Source organism: Meleagris gallopavo, chromosome 5 (genome assembly GCF_000146605.3).
Source record: "Meleagris gallopavo isolate NT-WF06-2002-E0010 breed Aviagen turkey brand Nicholas breeding stock chromosome 5, Turkey_5.1, whole genome shotgun sequence".
Lineage (NCBI taxonomy): Eukaryota > Metazoa > Chordata > Aves > Galliformes > Phasianidae > Meleagris > Meleagris gallopavo.
Genome location: NC_015015.2, coordinates 16,060,621 through 16,078,963, shown reverse-complemented (window position 1 = coordinate 16,078,963; position 18,343 = coordinate 16,060,621). Strand labels below are relative to the sequence as shown.

At 56.2% G+C, this 18,343-nt stretch overlaps 2 protein-coding genes across 2 annotated transcripts in view; one reads left to right on the top strand and one right to left on the bottom strand.

Moving 5' to 3' along the window:
- The first annotated feature begins 2,157 nt into the window (after positions 1 to 2,157).
- On the top strand, positions 2,158 to 15,871 carry ZDHHC5 (zinc finger DHHC-type palmitoyltransferase 5). Its single transcript, XM_003206327.4, has 12 exons — positions 2,158 to 2,254; positions 5,436 to 6,699; positions 10,323 to 10,444; positions 10,885 to 11,042; positions 11,165 to 11,334; positions 11,552 to 11,654; positions 12,179 to 12,270; positions 12,374 to 12,506; positions 12,931 to 13,054; positions 13,798 to 13,910; positions 14,071 to 14,954; positions 15,262 to 15,871. The coding sequence occupies exons 2-12, from the start codon at positions 6,596 to 6,598 to the stop codon at positions 15,425 to 15,427; spliced, it is 2,169 nt and encodes a 722-aa protein (XP_003206375.1). The 5' UTR covers positions 2,158 to 2,254; positions 5,436 to 6,595; the 3' UTR covers positions 15,428 to 15,871.
- Positions 15,872 to 16,323: 452 nt separating this feature from the next.
- The window catches only part of MED19 (mediator complex subunit 19), a 2,209-nt gene continuing 189 nt past the window's right edge, over positions 16,324 to 18,343 (bottom strand). Inside the window, exons 2-5 of the mRNA XM_010711194.3 lie at positions 17,966 to 18,240; positions 17,801 to 17,897; positions 17,633 to 17,727; positions 16,324 to 17,487 (exon numbers count right to left, since the gene is read on the bottom strand). Of these exons, the coding sequence (XP_010709496.2) occupies positions 17,419 to 17,487; positions 17,633 to 17,727; positions 17,801 to 17,897; positions 17,966 to 18,240 (536 nt within the window). The 3' untranslated portion in view covers positions 16,324 to 17,418. The remainder of the gene's footprint in view (positions 17,488 to 17,632; positions 17,728 to 17,800; positions 17,898 to 17,965; positions 18,241 to 18,343) is intronic.

Below are 18,343 nucleotides of genomic sequence, written 5' to 3'. Positions count from 1 at the left end.
CCGGGCGCAGCGCCGATCCGGCTCCGCGCGGCGTCTCCGTGAGTTCGCCGTGTCCTTCCGTGCCCGCGGGGCCGCGGAGCGATAGCACGGCCGGGGGCAGCGGGCCTTACGGCCCATCCGGTTCCACCGCCTTCATAGGCAGGGACGCTCGGTAGCAGCCCAGTGGGACTGGCCAGGGCCCATCCGGCCCAGCCTGGGGCCCCTCCAGGGATGGGGCACCCACAGCTCTGTGGGCAGCTGTGCCGGTGCATCACTGCCCTCTGAGTAAAGAGTTTTCTCCTTATACTTAATTAAAATCTCCCCTCTTTTGGTTTAAAACCATTACCATTCATTCACTCTCTGTCCTTGTGAAAGTGCCTCCCCAGCTTTCCCGTAGCCTTTTTATGTGCTGGAAAGCCACAGTGAGGTCTCCCAGAGCCTTCTCTTCTACAGGCTGACTGAGCCTATCTTCTCGTAGCTTTCAACATCTGGTGAGGCTTCCCCTCTGACAACTCTGTGTCCTTCTGGTGCTGGGAGCCCAGAGCTGCTTCGGAGAGTTGGATGGTGCTGCTGGGGAATTTGGGCAGGCATGGAGGCTGGACGGTGGGATAACAGAGTGCAGTTGTGCTCCTGAGTGCTATGAGGGTGGGCAGGGTTTGTGTTTGAGGAGTGGACACCGGCACAGCAGCGGCCTGTAGCACAGAGCCTTCCCACAGACTCGCATCTGGAGCTGGGGCTCTCCTCTTGCTGACGGTACTTCTGAGAACATCTCGACAACTTCAGTTTTTAAAAGCCTTTGTCAGGATTTGGTTCTCACGGCCTGAAAGTGAGCAGAAGTTGAAGACTGCTCTCTGGCTGCAGAGCCCTGGCCCATGTGCTGCTGCCTTGTCCAGAGTGAAATTCCTCCTCGAAACACACTTCCACACAACGTTCTCTGGTGTTGGTGATATAATGGGCTGTGCTGGCAGGTGTTCAGCCTGGCTACTGCTAAGCAGCTCCAAATTATCAATGTGAAACGTGTTAATCCCAAGTTATTGCAGCTGAGAATTCTGTTGCATCTCCCTGAGGTGAGAGCAAAATCTCACAGTTGTACCCTGCTCATCTCGCTGGTTTAGGGGGGGGATTCTGCCTTCCTGGTGTCCCTTGATGGTGGCCCCCTTGGATGTGATTTCTCCCCAGCTTCCACGTTTTGATCTGCTACATATCTGAATTGGGTTGTTTGTGGGATCATCCTTCCTGCACTGATCTTTTCTAGGCTATAAAACATGACTACAGCCTTGTCTAGATTGAAGTGAGGAGGTTGATCAACTTAGCGGGCTTAATCTAATCATCACCTCCAGCAAGGCGTTGTTCCTTAGCAGAGGACTTTGTTCTCATGGTTCCTGAGGTCAGGCAGGAGGTAACTGGGTGGAGCAGGGCCAACGGGAGACCTTTACCTCTGATTTTAGGCAAGGCTTTTTGGGGCGTTCACCCCTCTCCTGCTGCACCCCTTGTTTCTTCCGCTCACTGCTGCTTCTGGGCACTGGTGGTGGGAGGGCTGGGTTTGTGCATCGAGGAAGGTGCGGACACATTGGATGAGATGCTGTTCTTCCCTGCTTTGTCCGCAAAATGGGGCTAATCCCATGTAAACCGCTGAGATGGGCAGGGGAGGAATGGGAGCAATATAAGCAAGGCCAGAGATAAGCACTGAGGGGCTGTCAGCTGCCTGCTCTGATGGTTTTGCGCTTTCCCTTGTAGCCTGCGTCTCAGCAGCTGCTGCCTGGGCTGTTGTCTGTGTTGCAGGAATACCTCTTGGCTCCTTGCTGTGCGGGGTTTGTGCAGTGAGCTCAGTGCAGAGGGGAGCTGGCTGGGACATGTTTCTCATCCTGTGAGTAGAAGGTGCCAAGGCTCGGGACTGCAGATTCGGCCCTGGGGCCGCCTGCTCTGTGCAGGTCCTGGGTGCAGGCAATGAAGACAAGGTGGGAACAGGTAGAGCACATCTTGTCTTTGTGTCGTCCCGGATCTGCCCTGGCTGGGACTTGCATCACTCGGAAGGAATTGTTTGTCTGTTTGACCCGTGCAGGGGAAACTCAACAGGACTGGTTTGGGGCAGGGAGGCAGCTGACGCACCATGGAGCACATAACTGAAAGTGAACTCTCTCTGCTCTGTGCCAGCTCCTTTCCCTGGGCGGTGACAAAAGGCAGTGTCGGGGAACCTTGTCACGTTGAGGTGTGCGCTTCCTTCTTCAGGGCTGGGAGAGCTTAAAGGAACTGCTTGTTGGCAACGCGGAGCATGGTGAGGAGTGTTTTCTTGTCCCATCTGATTCTTCGGAAAGATCGAGCCCCAAAGCAACACAAACTGTTCAGGCTGTATGTGGGTAGGTTGCTGGAAAGCGATGAGATGGGGAAATGGTGGGAAGGACAGGAGGAACACAGAGCTTCAAGGAGTGAGTGCTGGCAGAAGTGGAAATCCGAGTCAGACTCCCAGCTGAAGAAAAGGCAATGTGGACTGAAAGAGAAGTGGAAGGTGGCAGTGGTGGCATTTGGAAATATCCTGAGGAAAGGAATGGAGGATTAAGTCAAGGCCTCAGAAACTGAGGTGAAGGGAGTTGGAAGTTAGCTCCTCACGTGAATGGAAGCACATAAATGGGGAATGAGAATACGGGTGCAGAGAAACTGGGGCATTGGGACAAGCTCAGGGAGAAGCTGAGCCCTTGCCAGGCAGTAAAGCCATCTGTGGGACAGGAGTATCAGTAAGGCAGTGGCTGACTTGGGAACCCTAGACTCTCTCTTGGGAGTGGGAAGCCTGGGGTCGTCCTGGATAAGAGCAACCGGGGGAAAAAAAAAGCACAACAGAGGAAGAGGTGCTAGGGTTGGGAAAACAGGTAGAAACGCCAGAGGAGAGGGAAAATGGAGTAATCTGTGACACACAGGCCTAGTAAAGCCTGACTGGGAGGAGGAAGGAGTAGGGCAGGTCCTGAGAAGCATGGAAGGGAGGAGCTGCTGGGCTGGAAGCAGAAGAGAAAGGATCGGGATGGGAGCAGAGCACATACGTTCTTCAGGTGAGTTGCAGTGAGGATAAAAGGTTTGGAAGGGGAAAGGAGAGACTGGGAGTGGGCAGATTGCAGGACTGCAGGAGAAGAGGTATAGTAAGAGATCGTCTGTTTGGGGAAGTTGGTGTGAATGTGGTCTGAATCAGTATAATTTGTGGAAAGGCAGGGTGGATCCTGTGAATAGTTTGTGTTACTCCAGGATATCAGGGTAAGTGACAGGAATAGTCAAGTTTTGGTATCGTTTAGCCCCAAGAAAAGAGAAGAAGGTGCCTTAAAATTACACAGCTGAGATCCCAGCCTGCAGTGCCATGCCACACAGCATTTCAGATGTAAACCAAATATTCCAGGATGCAGGAGGATTGGACCTCTTGCCTGGCAGTCAGGACATGCGGGTGCCCAAGCTGTAGTTTGCATATAAAGAGAAGGTTCTCCACCAGAATGTGCCTGGGCGCTGGAACAGACTCCTCGTGGCAGTGCTCATAGACCCAAGCTGCCAGAGCTCAAGGAGCCTTTGGACGATACTTTCAAACATAGGACCTGAGTTTTGGAGCTACGAGTTGGACTCAGTGATACTTTTGGGTCCCTTCCAACTCAGGATATTCTGTGTTTCTGTCTTTACTCTTGCACTGATGTGGGGAGCTCGCTCCAGCACTGCCTGATGTTCCTTTCTGCACTGAGCTGAGCTCTCACGTGGACCTTTGCAAATGCCATACCGCGCCGACTCGCCCTGTGAGAGGAGTTGGAGCCCTTTAATGTATGCACCTGTCATTAGGTGGTGCCTTGGAAAGGGTTCGAGCTGAGCAGGACCTTGAACCGGGGCAGGCTCCAAGGGGAATGTCTGTGGACAGTGTTTTGGACAAGGAGATTGCTCTGCACAAGGAATGGGATGGAGAGGTGAGGAGAAGCATGGGGGCAAACTTAAATCTGTGAGTATCTGTTTGGATTTGAGGTGTGGCTGTTCTCATGGCGGAGCCTTTCAAAGGGCCGGGGTGTCCTGTTACAGCTGAGGAGCACATTAACAGATGGTTTCTGCTAAAGCAATTAGCAGTGATGTCATCTTTCAACTTGGGGGTACCCTATCTCCAGGACTGCTGCCCGCCCGCCCGCAGAGCTGCTGCGGCCGGCTGCCCGGAGGTGAGAGCAGGGCTTCCAGCCAGCAGATCTGGGGCACTGTGCTCCTGTTGTGCTGTGCTGGCTTTCTTCTCTCTCGATCACAAAGCCAAAAAGTCGGTTTCAAAAGTTTCTGTGAAAGAAGGGCCTTTTGCAGTGGGAGTGGTGCCTTGGTTAGTCAGCCCCGCTGGCTGACGCCTTGCTTTGGGACCGAGTTATCTAAGCCTAATAAGTTCTTGTCATTAACTAATTGTGCCCTTAATTTTGTGCAACAGTCCTCTCAGCCTTTGTGAGTGTTTGGTCAGCACTCGGAATTCCATCTACCCCTAAGAAAAAGATTTGGGAGGAGAAGAGGGTCATTATGGCTCTGTATCTGGGGGTCAGTGGTGTGATGGAGACCTTGTGATGGGAACACTGAGGCACTGAGTGTGTGACAGATGGCCCAGAAGGGGCTCTAGCAGTCACAGTCAATGAAATCGGAGCTGTGCTCAGCTCTTCCCTGAGCTGCAGTGGGTTCAAGAGCTCTGGGGCTGGCTGGTACCTCCTTCAGTTCGCAGAAAGGTACGTTCTCCCCTACATTTTGCCTTGCAGCAATCTGACGCTCCCACCTACACCCTCGCTGTCAATCGGGTGACGCTCTTGAAGGCACCATAAAGCCATCAGGGCTCTCTGGTGGGAACCTGGCCCTCCGAATCCCTTCCCTAGTTAGGACTCTGGTGTTCTCCACAGGCTTCTCTGCTTTGTGCCCTCGGGGAAGAGGATGAGATTCCAGCTGCCTCTTCCTCCTGAGCCTCCACCCAAATATCAACTCAGTAGGCCTCTGATTAGCCCCTTCGCCTCGAGGCAGCAGGCGTTTTGCAGCATTAGAACTTGAGTTACAACTGTAGAAAGGTACAAGGCAAGCAGTCTTACGGTCCCTAATCTTATTCCAGGCTCAGCGCAGATTTCCTGGGTATGTCCTGTGCAGTCCTGGGTATGTTGCTTAGTTTGGGTTTCTCTGCAATGAATGGGGTGCGGAGGGCCTCAGGGTTGGGCTGTGAGGTGGCTGGCTGGGTCTTTGCTAATTACAGCCTCCTCTCACTGCAGGTTTGCAGATGTGACGAGGGACGCCGATGTTAGCTGACAGGCCTTGGGCTCTGGCATCGGGCTGTCAGAGCTGGGCTTGGAAGTCGCCTGCAACAGGGTTCTGCATCTTCCTGACCGTTTCCTTCCTCAGATAAATGCATTCTCACTGTTCTGGACAGCTTGGTGGTGTTTCAGTATTTTTACGTGATCGTTTCTCTTGTTAATTTATTTCTGTCCTCTTTTTTCTAGGTGAGGTGTGGCATTCTCAATGTCCCTGAGTTTTTTGAACGAACAAATGGATTAATGAAGAGCAACTTTACCTCCCCTCCATTCAGTAAAAATGGAGTGGTTTGGAATGTACTGAGACCTGCCCCCACACCGCTTGGGCCATGGGCAATACAGACTTTTTCAGCAGTGCTTCCACCATCACTTGTCTTTCGGGGGTATAAAAGCCCTCCCTAAAAGCGTTCCTTCAGATCTCTGCTGTTGTGCTGCTCAGGAATGGTTGCCACAGTGAAGATTTGGTGCAATTCCTGTTGATTCGCAACGACTGAGTGGCAGCGAAGCCCGTGGAAAGGCCCAGAGGGTCAGGAGAAAGGAGCAAGTAGGAAGAGGGTGAAAACGCACAATCCACCGGATCTTCCCCTCCAGCCCCCCTCGCAAAGAAAGGATTTACAGCTCAACCTTGCACCAGCTGTTCCTCGGCTTTAACAATCAAGAGAGAAATAAATAAAATTAAATGGCCACCGCCAGGCAGCCAGCCTAGATTCTGGTGAAATCAGGGAGAGTGCTTCTGTACCGCCTCCGGGGAGGAGGAGGAGGAGGCACGGCAGCGCTGCAAGGAAGCTGGGCAGATCGCTTGTGAGACAGCGGCCGGAGGGGGCTGTGGATATCAGATTGAAAAGGAGAAGTGGTTTCCCTGAGTGGCTTTTTGCAAGAAGTTTACCGCTATCTTGCTCTTTCCCAGGGTGCTCTCACGCATTGTGCTTCTTGCCTCGCTCCTGTCCCAGCACGGAAAGCTTACCTTCGTGTCTGGTGGCTGGTGCAAGCTGCATGGGGAGCTGCTTTTTGCATGCTCTCAAGGGCTCTCAGCATTCCTGCTCTAACAGCTGTTTTAAATCCAATCCAGTTCTCTGTGCTGAATTTTTTAATGGTTTTAAGTCTCCCTCCCTGCACCCCTGAACTCTCGCAAGGCAGAGAGTAGCGTGGACTCCTCAGGGCCTCTTGCTCCGGGGACCACAGTGGACTTCTGCAGACAGCCTGCTCTGCTCAGAGCCTGCTCCGGGAGTGACCCAGGAGGCTTGGGTTGTGCTTTGGCCCCTTCCATCTCCCCTACCCTTCTCGCCTTGCTTTGACTCCAGCTGGGCCTGGGCTATGCTGCAGGGCAGATTCCCCACCAGAGCTCCAACATGCCAGCAGCATCTGGAAAGAGATTCAAACCCAGCAAATACGTTCCGGTCTCAGCTGCTGCCATCTTCCTAGTGGGAGCCACCACCCTCTTCTTTGCCTTCACGTGAGTCCCAGTCGCTTGGCCAAAGAGCAACGAGGGCGGGGGGAGGTGTTGGGGGTGTGATGCTGGGTGATGGGAGCAGGGCAGGGACTGAGTAGGGTTTTTCTGGTGGCAGAGCCGACATGCTGGGTGAGCTGTCACACTGTGGGACAGATGTAGGGTGTGAAAGCAGCGTAGCACCCTCTGCAGCAGTCCATTGGAGTGGTTCAATGCCAGCTGAACTTTGCTTGGTTTTCCCGTGAGGCAAACCAGAGACGGGAGCTGCTGTGACGGACAGCGAGGCACCTCACTACTGTTCAGTTTCAGCTCCTGGCAGACACTTCACTGCTGCCTTCAGATGTTTGCATAACTCGCTCGTCTCGCTGGCAGTTCTCAGCCCCATCTGGGCTGGGAATTAGCTTGTGACCTGTATGGGGAAAATGACAGAGATGATTTTCTCCTTTGGAGCTCTCCAAAGTGGTTTGTCAGACTGGGGCAGTTTCTGTTATTCTTCAGAATTTTGTAACCAATTTGTGAGCCACAAAGGAAAGTTGAAGGAGAAGCACCCTGACCCCCGCGTGCATCTTTTGCTGCTGTTGGTGTCAGCTTGAGGAAATGGGGAGGGTCTGGTGTTTCTGGAGAGAGCCTGGAGGAGCTGATCTAGCTATGGGCCAGCAGGGCCAGAGGCCAGCACTTGGGGGAAGCCTGTGTTTGGGGCAGTGTCCTTACCCCAGCATGGCATCCTGCTGCCCCATGGTTTGCTGCCGCTCCCTCAAACACAGCTCCTGGTGGCAGGAAGGTCACTGCAGCTTTAACACGTGGCAGCAACTGGGCAATAAAAGAGTAATTTGAGGACCAAAGGACAGAGCTGGTGTGATTTACTCCTTCCAGGCAGCTGGTGCTGTCATTCAGCAGGGTTTACCCAAGCCAGGACCCAGAACATCCATCAGCCTGGTGCTTTGGCAGCTTTGAGGCTGTCGAGGGAGATTTTGCTACTTTGGGCTGCGAAAAGCAGCAGGTTTTGTGCTACCGGTTCAGAGAGCTGGAGGAGAAGAGAGAGCGGGTGTGCCTGATGCTGCTCTCAGGGTGACGAGTGCCTTCCTTTCGTTGCACTGCCATCAGGACATAATGAACAGGGGCAGCCGTGCCCCACAGACCTGGTCCTGGCTGCTGCCACCCTGCAGTGCCAGCTGCAAGCTATGGGGCTGCTGGGAGCTGCTTATCAGTGTAAGGAACAGCTGCGGTCAGGCTGCGTGCTGCTGAGCAGGTTTGTTCAGAGCAGGAACACCTGGGCAGAGTTGCGTTAATTGTAGGTCAGTGGATGTTATTTAACCTACTTTAAGACACCAATTTAAATCTCCAGCAGAGTGGCAAAGCACGGCATGCTTTCACACAGGTTGTTTGGCAGGGCTGGGGGGGCATTGCTTTGTGCTTGTAGCACTCATGGGGCTGTTCCTGTGAAACTGCTGGAGCGGGGAAGGAAGGAATGGAAAAAAAGTTCCACGAGTTCAAGCTTTGTGCAAACTGGTGGTATTCTGTGCCCTGCTCCTGAAAGGCTCTTCTTCTGTGCCTCTCTCTAGGCATTGTTTCTGGTATGTCAGCTGGGCTTCTTCCTTCTGGTCCATCCTGGCCTAGGGTTGGTATCTATGGGCCAGGAATGAGTACATTAATTTCATTAGAATGCATGGTGGTTGGACTGAGGTTTGTGTTGCTGAGTGAGAGCTGGCAAGGACAGAGGTGTTTCCATCTCGAAGGATGAACCTGGCTTGGTGGTTTGGACACTGCTGGTTCCAGACTGGAATTCCCCTGGAGATCAGTTAGTCCTCCCACGTCTCTTCTCTTGCCTGGGTCTGGTTCCTCGTAGCGCACTCTCTTTTAAAGGAGTTGACCTCGTGCAGAACTCACGGAGTTGAGGATGTGTCGCAGGCTGAGTGGCTGCAGATGGGTCTGCAGAGTGGAGGAGCAGCACATCCTGCTTCTGTTGGGCTGTGACTCAGGTTGTGGCAGGCCGAGACTGCTGGGTTCTCTGAGTTCTCTCATGTGCTGCCAGGGACAAGTCTCAACAGCTCTCTGAGATGGGTGTGCTCCACGCCTGAGCTCTGGGAGCCAACTCTCTGAGCTCTATGGGACGTGCGTGGAGCTGGGGGCAGCCCTGTGCTGTGATGGGACGCGCATTCCTGCCGTGTCTGTTCTGGAGAGCAGAAGGCAGGGACATGGCGGTGCTGAGATGGCTGCACAGCCTGGGCCTGCTGCTCGGGTGCAGAGTCCACTGGGCACAGCCTCTGGCAGCTCGCCCATTGTGCTGCGGGTATCCAGCATGCCTGATAAGGCCTGGGGTTGTGGGCTGGTCCCAGGGCGCTCAGCACCTTCTACAGTCGCTTCTCCTTCCCGAAGACTGACACTCAATCTGCCGTTGAAGGGCAGCATGGAGCTGGCAGGTCTGCCCTTGGAGTAATGATGCTCCTGCCTGAGAGCTTGGGGCTGCTCAAAATGGAGGCTCCTTCCCATCCCAAGCGCCCTACAGCCTGCCCTCTGCGCAGACCCGTCCCACTGGCTCTCAGGCTGCACAGCAGGGCCAGTGTGGCTGGTGTTGCGTGGCTGCAGGAGCCACTCCTTGCCCCCGAGAACTCCTCGAGCTGCAGTGGCAGTGCCATTGGAGGCATCGCCCAAGGTGAGGCTGCCATCACAGTGCTGTGCTCCCAGATGCCATTCCTACCAGCCACACCACGCGGTGGGACCCACAGTCTGACTGCTTCTCTCAGCTGAGTGGCAGTATGTGGTGGTGGAGGAGGGATGGGGCGGCACGTGCACCACCTTCGCCGCTCCCTGCTGGAGAGCTGTGCTGGATTACAGTACTGACACCATATGTCGCCCTGCTCGCCCAGCACTGCGCTCTGCCCCCTCTGCGCTCAGCACCTAAATCCATCTGTGTTTATCACGGTGGGGGGGAAAGAGAGGGACAGATGCTGCCCTAGATCCACGGGATTAAACTCCCAGCAGCAAAGCAGATTAGAGAATTACGCTGGCGCCTCTGAGGGGGAAGCCCACTGCCCTCAGCCTGCACCCAGCCTGGGCAGGGCGGTGGGGATGGTGCTCCTACCCTGCTCCCAGCCCTGTGAAGGAGCTGGGTGCCAGCTGGGGCAGTGGGCGCCTCAGACAGCAGCTCCTGTCTGGGTTCAGGCTCGAGGCTGTGGTTTTGTGTCCCCTTATGGGGTCCCCAAATACCACCCATGCTCGCTGATGAGACAAAGGAAGGGTGTCATTAGGTGATGGAGCAAAATCCATCCTGCGTCCCCATGCCAGTGCAGCTTCTTGCAGCCCACGTGGCACTGCCAGTCTGACTGGCTCTGCCTGTTCTTGTCACCACTAAGAAGGAATGCATGTTGTGTCTCAGTTGACTGCTGGAGCACTTTCTGCATAGATACCCCTGAGCAGGTCCACGGGGATGGCTGACGCACTTGGGGTGCCCCCAAAGCTGGCAGAGCGGCCTCGCCATTCCAGAAGCCCCTCTGCAGGGGATTTGGCCACTGCTCTTGGAGGGAAGGTGGGCTGTTGTGACCGTAGCCAGGTGCAGCAGGCAAGCCTGGCCCTGCAGAGCCCAAGGGACTGCCTGCAGGACAGGTGTCACAAAGGCTTTGTGTCTGCAGGTGCCCTTGGCTCAGCCTCTACGTCTCCCCAGTCATTCCCATCTACAATGCTGTCGTCTTCCTCTTCGTGCTGGCCAACTTCAGCATGGCCACCTTCATGGACCCAGGCATATTCCCACGAGGTAAGTGTGACCTAGCTTGTGAGTCATCTGGGATAGAGCCAGTTCCTTCCTCAGGGGGAAAGAGGATTCCCTGATCCCAGAGCGCTTGGGAAGAGCTCTCCTTGCCCTGTCTGGATGGGATCAGATGGTGACAGATGCTGCTGGGAGGTTGGTCTGGGTTCATGGCCCTGCTGGTTGGTAGGATCAAGTGGTGAAAGTCGCATAAGTCCTGGCACCTCGTATGGGCTGCCTTGGGCTCAGATGGGTGTTGTGGTTTTGAGGCACAACCTTTTCTACCTGTATTTAGTGATCCCTGGGACAGCCTAGGGGGGCTATGGTGGGATAGAGGAGGGTTTTGCTGGGCATCTCCAGGTGGGGAGGAAAGAAGGCCAGCTGGGGTTTGACGACACATCCCCCCCTTCCCCATCCCAACATGTGTTTGTGCTTGTGTTCTCTGCTAGCTGAAGAAGATGAGGATAAGGAAGATGACTTTCGAGCTCCGCTTTATAAGACAGTGGAGATCAAGGGCATTCAGGTGCGCATGAAATGGTGTGCAACCTGCCGCTTCTACCGGCCACCGCGCTGCTCCCACTGCAGCGTCTGTGACAACTGTGTGGAGGTGAGCAGCTGCTGGGGTGCTTCTGCATTTTGGCACAGAGCTAAGCCATCAATCCCAAAAATCCTCGTGCAGGCACAAAGCGCTGCCAGCCAAACCCCTCACTGTCTTCTCCCCACCTACAGGAGTTTGACCATCACTGCCCCTGGGTGAACAACTGCATCGGGCGACGCAATTACCGTTACTTCTTCCTCTTCTTGCTGTCACTCACTACGCACATCATGGGGGTGTTCGGCTTTGGTCTGCTTTATGTCCTCTACCAGGCAGAGCTCTCTGGTGTCCGCATGGCCGTCACGTATCCTCTGCGTTCCCAGAAGGCTCAGAAAGGGGCTGGAGGGGGTACAGTGTTGTGGGACTGGGGGGTTGATGTGGTGGAGCAGAGCTGTGATATTCATATAATCGTTTGAAGTGGGAGGGACCTTAAAGGTCATCTAGTCCTACTTCCCTGCAATGAACAGGGACATTTACAGCTACGTGTTCCTCCAGCATATTCCTTAGCTGCCCACCGGCAGTATGGCTGTGATGTGTGTGGCCAGCTTGTTTTTCATTCCTGTTGCTGGCCTTACTGGGTTCCACGTGGTGCTTGTGGCAAGGGGCCGCACTACCAACGAGCAGGTATGTTTACTGGCTGATGTGGGGTGCTTAGCTGGTGTCAGACCATTGGGATGGCTTCTGGGGCTTTCTTCTGCAAGATAGACATAGAGTGGGTTGAGCAAGGGAATTCTGTCAAGGTAGTTGAGGGAGGAGTGCCATCAGTGTGTGAGAGGAGTTTGAGCTCACCTCATTTGTGCAGCCTGGAGAAATGGGATCTCGCTGCTGCTATTTGAGGGATGGTCATGGGTAAGAAGGAGCCCAGCAGGCCCTTAAGAATGGGCAGTGGAAGGGCAGGAAGCAATGAGTGCAGCTTGAACCAAGGCAGTTTCCAATTAGACATTAGGGAAACGCTTCTTCCATGAGAATAGTCCCAACACTGGAACAGGGGCCAGGAAATGGGGGAGTCTCCATCCTTGGCACTAGTCAACAATTGTGCTGGTCACATCTTGAGCACCCTGAGCCGGTTGGCCTTGCTGAGGGTGGGGGGGGTCCAGTGACCTTCCGTGGCTGCCACCCACACCAATGCGATGCTCCCCATCTCGCAGGTGACGGGCAAGTTCCGAGGTGGTGTCAACCCCTTCACTAATGGTTGCTGTAAGAATGTGAGCCGGGTCCTGTGTAGCTCCCCAGCCCCCAGGTAAGTGTGATGGTGCCTCTCCAGCCCTCCAGTACCCAACTTAAGTACTCCCAGTTATGGGCCTTCACCACATTCTCTGCTCTCTCTCCCTGGGTTCTGGTAGGTACCTGGGGCGCCCAAGGGCTGAGCAGACGGTGCTGGTGAGACCCCCCTTCCTGCGGCCTGAGGTGTCAGATGGCCAAATCACTGTCAAGATCATGGACAACGGTATCCAGACAGAGCTGAAGAGGACGAAGGTGAGGAAGGGAGGAGTTAGCACTCCCCACGTTGGGGTCCTGCGTGGAGCCCGGGGGTGCAAGCCTGCATCCGTGAGTAAAGAACCGAGTGAGCCTTGTCACATTCCACCTCCTCCGTGTTGTCCTGTTCTGTGTCCCCTTGGGATAGAAATTACATCCCTCCCATGTGGCAGTGACCACATGAGGCTTTGCATACTCCATTGCCCTTCCCTATCCCGTCCTTCACTCTTGCAGCATTGTTTGGAGGTTTCCCTTTCCACGGCACTTCCCAGCACATGGGGCATGTGCTGCCCTCGAGCGCTCAGGATGTTGGACGGGCCCAGGGGCACCAAGGGCCCCATAACGCCACTGCATGCCCCCTGCCTGCTAAGGGGAGGGCTGAGGCTTCGGTGCCCTGCTGACCCTTTGCGCTTTGTCTCTGCAGTCCAAAGGAAGCCTGGAGGTGACGGAGAGCCAGTCTGCTGATGCCGAACCGCCACCCCCACCTAAGCCAGACCTCAGCCGCTACACGGGCCTGAGGACACACTTAACCCTGGCCACCAACGAGGGTAAGGAGGGCATGCAGGGTCCCAGCCAGCCGCTGGGAGAGAAGCCCGGGGCTGTGCCCAGCAGACCAGGAGCCAGGGCTGCAGGAACAGGCTGCAGGGTAGATCTGAAGCACATCAGCACCGCCACATTGTGGAACAGAGTGCGCCTGTGTCTTCGGGCTGCTACACACAGCCCTTGTGATTGGAGAAGCCTGTGGGATGCTTTCAGCCGGCTCTAATCCATCGGAAAAGAGCAGGAAGCAAGCTGAGACCACTGCTTGGCAGCAAGGTGCTTGTCCTGATCCACTGAGATGCTGTGGGCAGGCTTATGGGCTGTTGTGCTGTAGATGGGCACAGGAGCGCAGCCATGATGGAGGAGGAGAAGGAATGGCAGGCTTGGCTTGGTGGCAAAGGTTGTGTTTGTTGCAGCCAGTGTGACTTGCATGCCCTGCTTCCCTGAGCGCTAGCGAAATGGTGCTCAGAAACACCTGCGTTGGCTTTGTAAGAGAGGTGGGATGTGAACAGGGCCGCTACAGGGACAGAGAAGTGCCTGCCTGAAACACTGTGCTGTGGGGACCCGTTTTCCATCCCACTCCATTTCATCCATTCCTGGAGCGCTCCTCCCCAGCCTTTTCTCTCGCCTCCGCCTCCATGATCTGTCCTCCTAAGGCTCAGAGCCGGTTCTGGGGAAGGGAGGGAGGACTCCGCAGCATTTGCATTAGGGCCACACGTGTGAGTGTCTTTCTCTCTTCCCCTGCCTGCAGACAGCAGCTTGCTAGGCAAGGACAGCCCCCCGACACCCACCATGTACAAGTACCGGCCTGGATACAGCAGCAGCAGCAGCTCAGCTGCCCTGCCCCATTCCACCAGCGCCAAGGTAAAGCTGTGCACGTTGCTGGCTGACAGGCGGCACTCATACGGGGCTGCTTTTGTGCTCTTTGCTGTGGCTTTTTGGGTGGTGGGTTTGGGGTGGGCGTAAGAGTTTTGTGGGGGCCCCCTACGTTCCCAGGAGTGACTGCTGTGTTCCTGTCCCGTAGCTGAGCCGAGTAAACAGCCTGAAGGAGCCCAACTCCATCGGCGAGGGCGGCCGCAAGCCCAGCTACCGCTCAGAGCCGAGCCTGGAGCCTGAGAGCTTCCGCTCGCCCACCTTTGGCAAGAGCTTTCCCTTCGACCCGCTGTCCAGTGGCTCCCGCTCCTCCAGCCTCAAGTCGGCCCAGGGCACGGGCTTTGAACTGGGCCACCTGCAGTCCATCCGCTCCGAGGGCACCACCTCCACCTCCTACAAGAGCCTGGTGAACCAGACACGCAACGGGAGCCTGTCGTATGACAGCCTGCTCACACCTTCCGACAGCCCCGACTTTGAGTCGGTGCAGGCCGGCCCCGAGCCTGACCCACCGGTGGGCTACACATCACCCTTCCTCTCGGCCCGCATCGCCCAGCAGCGAGAGACCGACCTGCACGGCCGCTTTGCTGCCGCCGTCTCACCCAAGCATGTGCCACCCCGCGAGCCCTCACCCGTGCGCTATGACAATCTCTCCCGCCACATCGTGGCTTCCATCCAGGAGCGGGAGAAACTGCTCCAGCAGCCGCCCGCAGCGGGCAGGGAGGACGATGCTGGGCTGGCAGACTCGGGCATCCAGTCGACGCCAGGCTCCAGCAATGCCCCCCGCACCAGCTCTTCCTCGGACGATTCGAAGCGCTCGCCTCTGGGCAAGAATCCGCTCACCCGCCCGGCCCCTCCCCGCTTTGGCAAGCCTGAGCCCTCCCACGCGCTGCGGGTGCGCTCCCTGGGCTCCCCTGAGCAGCCCGCTGCCCCCCACTTGGGCAAATCTGTGTCTTACAGCAGCCAAAAACCAGCAGCGTCTCAGGCCAGCGTCCCCGAGACCGAGGAGGTGGCCTTGCAGCCGTTACTGGCACCAAAGTGAGTTTTGGCACTGTCTGCCCCGCAGGGCGTGCACTGCAGCTCCTCGCTGGGGGGGATGCGGGGAGGGCTGGGGGTGAGTCCTGCTGGCACGGAGCTGGTGCTGTCCCTAGGAGACTTCATGGGCTTCTTGGTAGGCTTGAGGGACGTTTGGCTGCCTTGTGTCCCTGGGGAAGGCAGGGCTGCATCTTCGCTCAGCCGTGCTGGGATCCTACTCTCCCCTTTCCCACTGCCCTGTGCCCCATGCTTTGCCACACTCCATCCCTGTGCTCATCTTCTCACCCCGTGTGCTTGCTTCCCTCCCCAGAGACGAGATGCAGATGAGAACATCCTACAGCAAGTCCAATGGGCAACCCAAGAGCCTGAGCTCGGCCACCCCCGGCTCGGGATCCGTGCCTGTCAGCAGTCCCACGCGTGGAGGAGTCAAGAAGGTTTCTGGCGTGGGGGGCACCACGTACGAGATCTCAGTATGAGGGGCAGAGCCGCTCGCCTGCTCACCTCCTGGCTGGGCACCCGCTGGCACCAGAGGGCTCCATGGGCACGGACGCTCTGCAGCCCCCAGCCGACGGGGATGAGGAGATGGGCCGGAAGCCCCAGGGCTTTTTTCTCCCTTTTTCCACCCCTTCCTGGGACTCGGGCGCTGACTCACACCCCGGCAGGACTGTGTGGGGCAGGGATGCTGCCCTGGCCAGGTGTGGAGGCCATGGGGGGGCCGTGTCCCGCAGCCTCGTGCCCTGCCACCGTTGGCCGGGCAGCCACTTGTGGGCCTTGTGCAATCAATCGCTCGCCTAGCGTGGTAGGAATGGATTGTTTTTAAACCAGAATAACTTTTTTTTATTATTATTGTTACGGATTCTATTTTTTTTCTCTTTCTGAGTTACCAGGTGTGTGTATATATAAATATCTATATATATAAATATAAAATATTAAAAAAATAAAAAAGAAAAAAAAAAAGAAAAAAAGCAGAAATTATATATCTTACCCAGAGAGAGGAAGAAACCACCCATTCCCCTTTCCCACCTGAACCACCGTGTCACAGGGTTCTGGGGCCAGGGCCCCTGTGCTCAAGGGACGAGAAGGGGGATATACTCAGGGGCTCCTGGGGGTCACAGGGTGCCGATGCCACACTGGGACTTGGGGGATCCTGAAGCCCCCTGCTGGGTTCTATCAGGCTGCAGGCTCCCCTCCAGGGTGCTTGGATTTGGAGCCCCTGTGCCTGGCATCTCCCCAGTTGCTACAGAGGTGAAGCAGGCAATGGCTGGGGGAGCTGCTGGCATGCAGGAGCAGGTGAGGGCTGCAGCCTTTCTGCACCTGCAGATTTTACTATATATTTTGGTTTTCTTTTTTTAGTGTTTCCCAGGGCTTGTTGTTTTTTTTTTCTTTTTTAATGGGTGATCAGGTTTTCTGGCTGTCCCGTGATTGTTTTTATTTCCATTTGGGGAAGAAGAAGGCCAGTGAGTCACATCCCTGTCAAGCAATATTTTCTCATCACATGCCAAAAATGCAGCCAAGGAGCCCAGTGCTGCCCCACCACCCCCAACCCTGCTGGGGAGCCCACCCTGCACCGGGCCCACGCAACTTCACGCACTACTTGACTCTTTCTCTATGGCAATATCTCTCCTGTGGCCTCCGCAGAGCCATGCCATTGTTTTTTATTATTATTAGCCATTTTAAAAATGAGGAATAAAAGGATATTTAATGAGCCACCTCAGCGGGCATGCGTGTGCTTTGTGTGGTGTCCAGGGACGGAGGATTCCCTGAAGGCTCCTGTCCTTCATTTCTCAGCTTTCCCTTCCTCCTCTGGAGTGGAAAGGAAGGGGGCCAAGGAGTGCTGGGCCCAGTCTCACAGAGCTGCCACAGCCCCTTTGGCCTCGCAGCTGGGACAAGCTTCCTCAGGACACTTTGGGGCACAGCACTCCCACTGCAGGTAAGTGGAGCTGTCAGGGCCCTAAGCAGGAATATATCCCGGGACTCAGTGAGGTTCTGGCTCTTCTGTGGGAGCCCCCACGGGGGCAGCCCTGGGGGACACAGTGCTGTACCAAGGTTACTTGTGTTCTCCTGCCCTTTCTTCTTCACAGCCCAGAAAGCTGCAAGGGCTGGAGTATGATGGTGCTGAGCAAAGGCCTCTGCTCCTTGCCCTGCCCCGCTGGCTAACAGTCAGAGCCGCCACTGGCACCAGCTCTTCCTCAGAGCAGACTTTAATTAAAAGGTGAATAAAAAAGAGAGATCCCAATGCACCATGTTGTTTAGGTATAAGAGGCCAACAGTAGCAATCCCAATTCCAGCAGTGTCCATGTCACCAGGTCCCCATCGGCCACACAGTGCAAGCAGGAGGGTTGTAGGGCCATGCTCTCTGCAAGTGGGGGCCATGACTGCCCACACTTCCCTGCTGTGCTCTGTGAGAGAGATGAGTCCACAGCAGGCAGCTGGGGCTGGGAGCTCCACTGAGCAGCACAGTGCAGCCTCACCGCAGGCTGCTGCTGCTGCTGGCCTGCGAGCTGCCCACCCCTGGATGCTCGGGGCTGTGTCGGTTCTGCAGAAGAAGGATAGGCATGAGGCCTTGTAAAACTGCGGTGGGGCCAAGCACTGCTGGGGCCAAATGCATGGAGCTGCCCAACTGCAGCCTGGCACAGGGCTGGGGCAGGCAGAGCGGAGCAGCGTGCCGTCTCCCATCCTACCTTTTTTTTCTTTTTCTCCTTCTTCTTCCTTTTCCGCTCTGGATCCTCCTCTTTCTTCTTTTTCTTTTTCTTGTGGTCTGAGTCCGAGGGGGTTTCTGCAGGAAGCAGAGGTGGGATGAGTGTGGCACAGAGTTAGCAGGGCACACAGCCTGCAGGGCACAGTCCTACCTGGGGGGACGGGGTCCTGCGTGCGGCTCTGCTTGTGCTTGTGCTTGTTCTTCTTCTTGGGCGGCTGGATGTGCATCAGGCGGCACTGCTCCGGCAGCTGCAGGGGCTGAGGTCAGAGGGCCCTCACCTTACCCCCAACCCCCCCGGCCCTCCCCAGGCGCTCACCGGGCCGGCGTGCAGGCGGAAGCCGGTCAGCATGGTGCCGGTAAGGGGCGTGAAGGAGCTGCCGCAGATGGGAGGCTTCTCGATGAGGGATCGCAGGCTGCTGTTGTCGTGGGAGCCGGGCAGGTCGATCATGCCGGGCAGGTCGGGGAGGAAGTTACTGAGCTTCTCCTTCACCTTCTTGCCGCAGAACTTGTTGTAGGCGTGCTCCAGGTTGTAGTGCGTGATCAGGTTGGTGCTGCCCGTCAGCTCCGTGCTGCCTGCGGGCGGACGGGCCCCTCAGCGCCCTGCGCCCCGGCCTCACGCGCCCATTGGCCCCGCGAGCTGTCACTCCGCGCCTCCCGCCCGCTCCCTCTCTTCTCATTGGCCCCATGCGCCACC

Coding starts and splice junctions, on each gene's coding strand:
- ZDHHC5 (XM_003206327.4), top strand. CDS start 6,596: ATGCCAGCAGCATCTGGAAAGAGATTCAAACCCAGCAAATACGTTCCG. Junction 10,445..10,884: donor CCCAGGCATATTCCCACGAG/GTAAGTGTGACC, acceptor GTTCTCTGCTAG/CTGAAGAAGATGAGGATAAG. Junction 11,335..11,551: donor GGTGTCCGCATGGCCGTCAC/GTATCCTCTGCG, acceptor GCCCACCGGCAG/TATGGCTGTGATGTGTGTGG.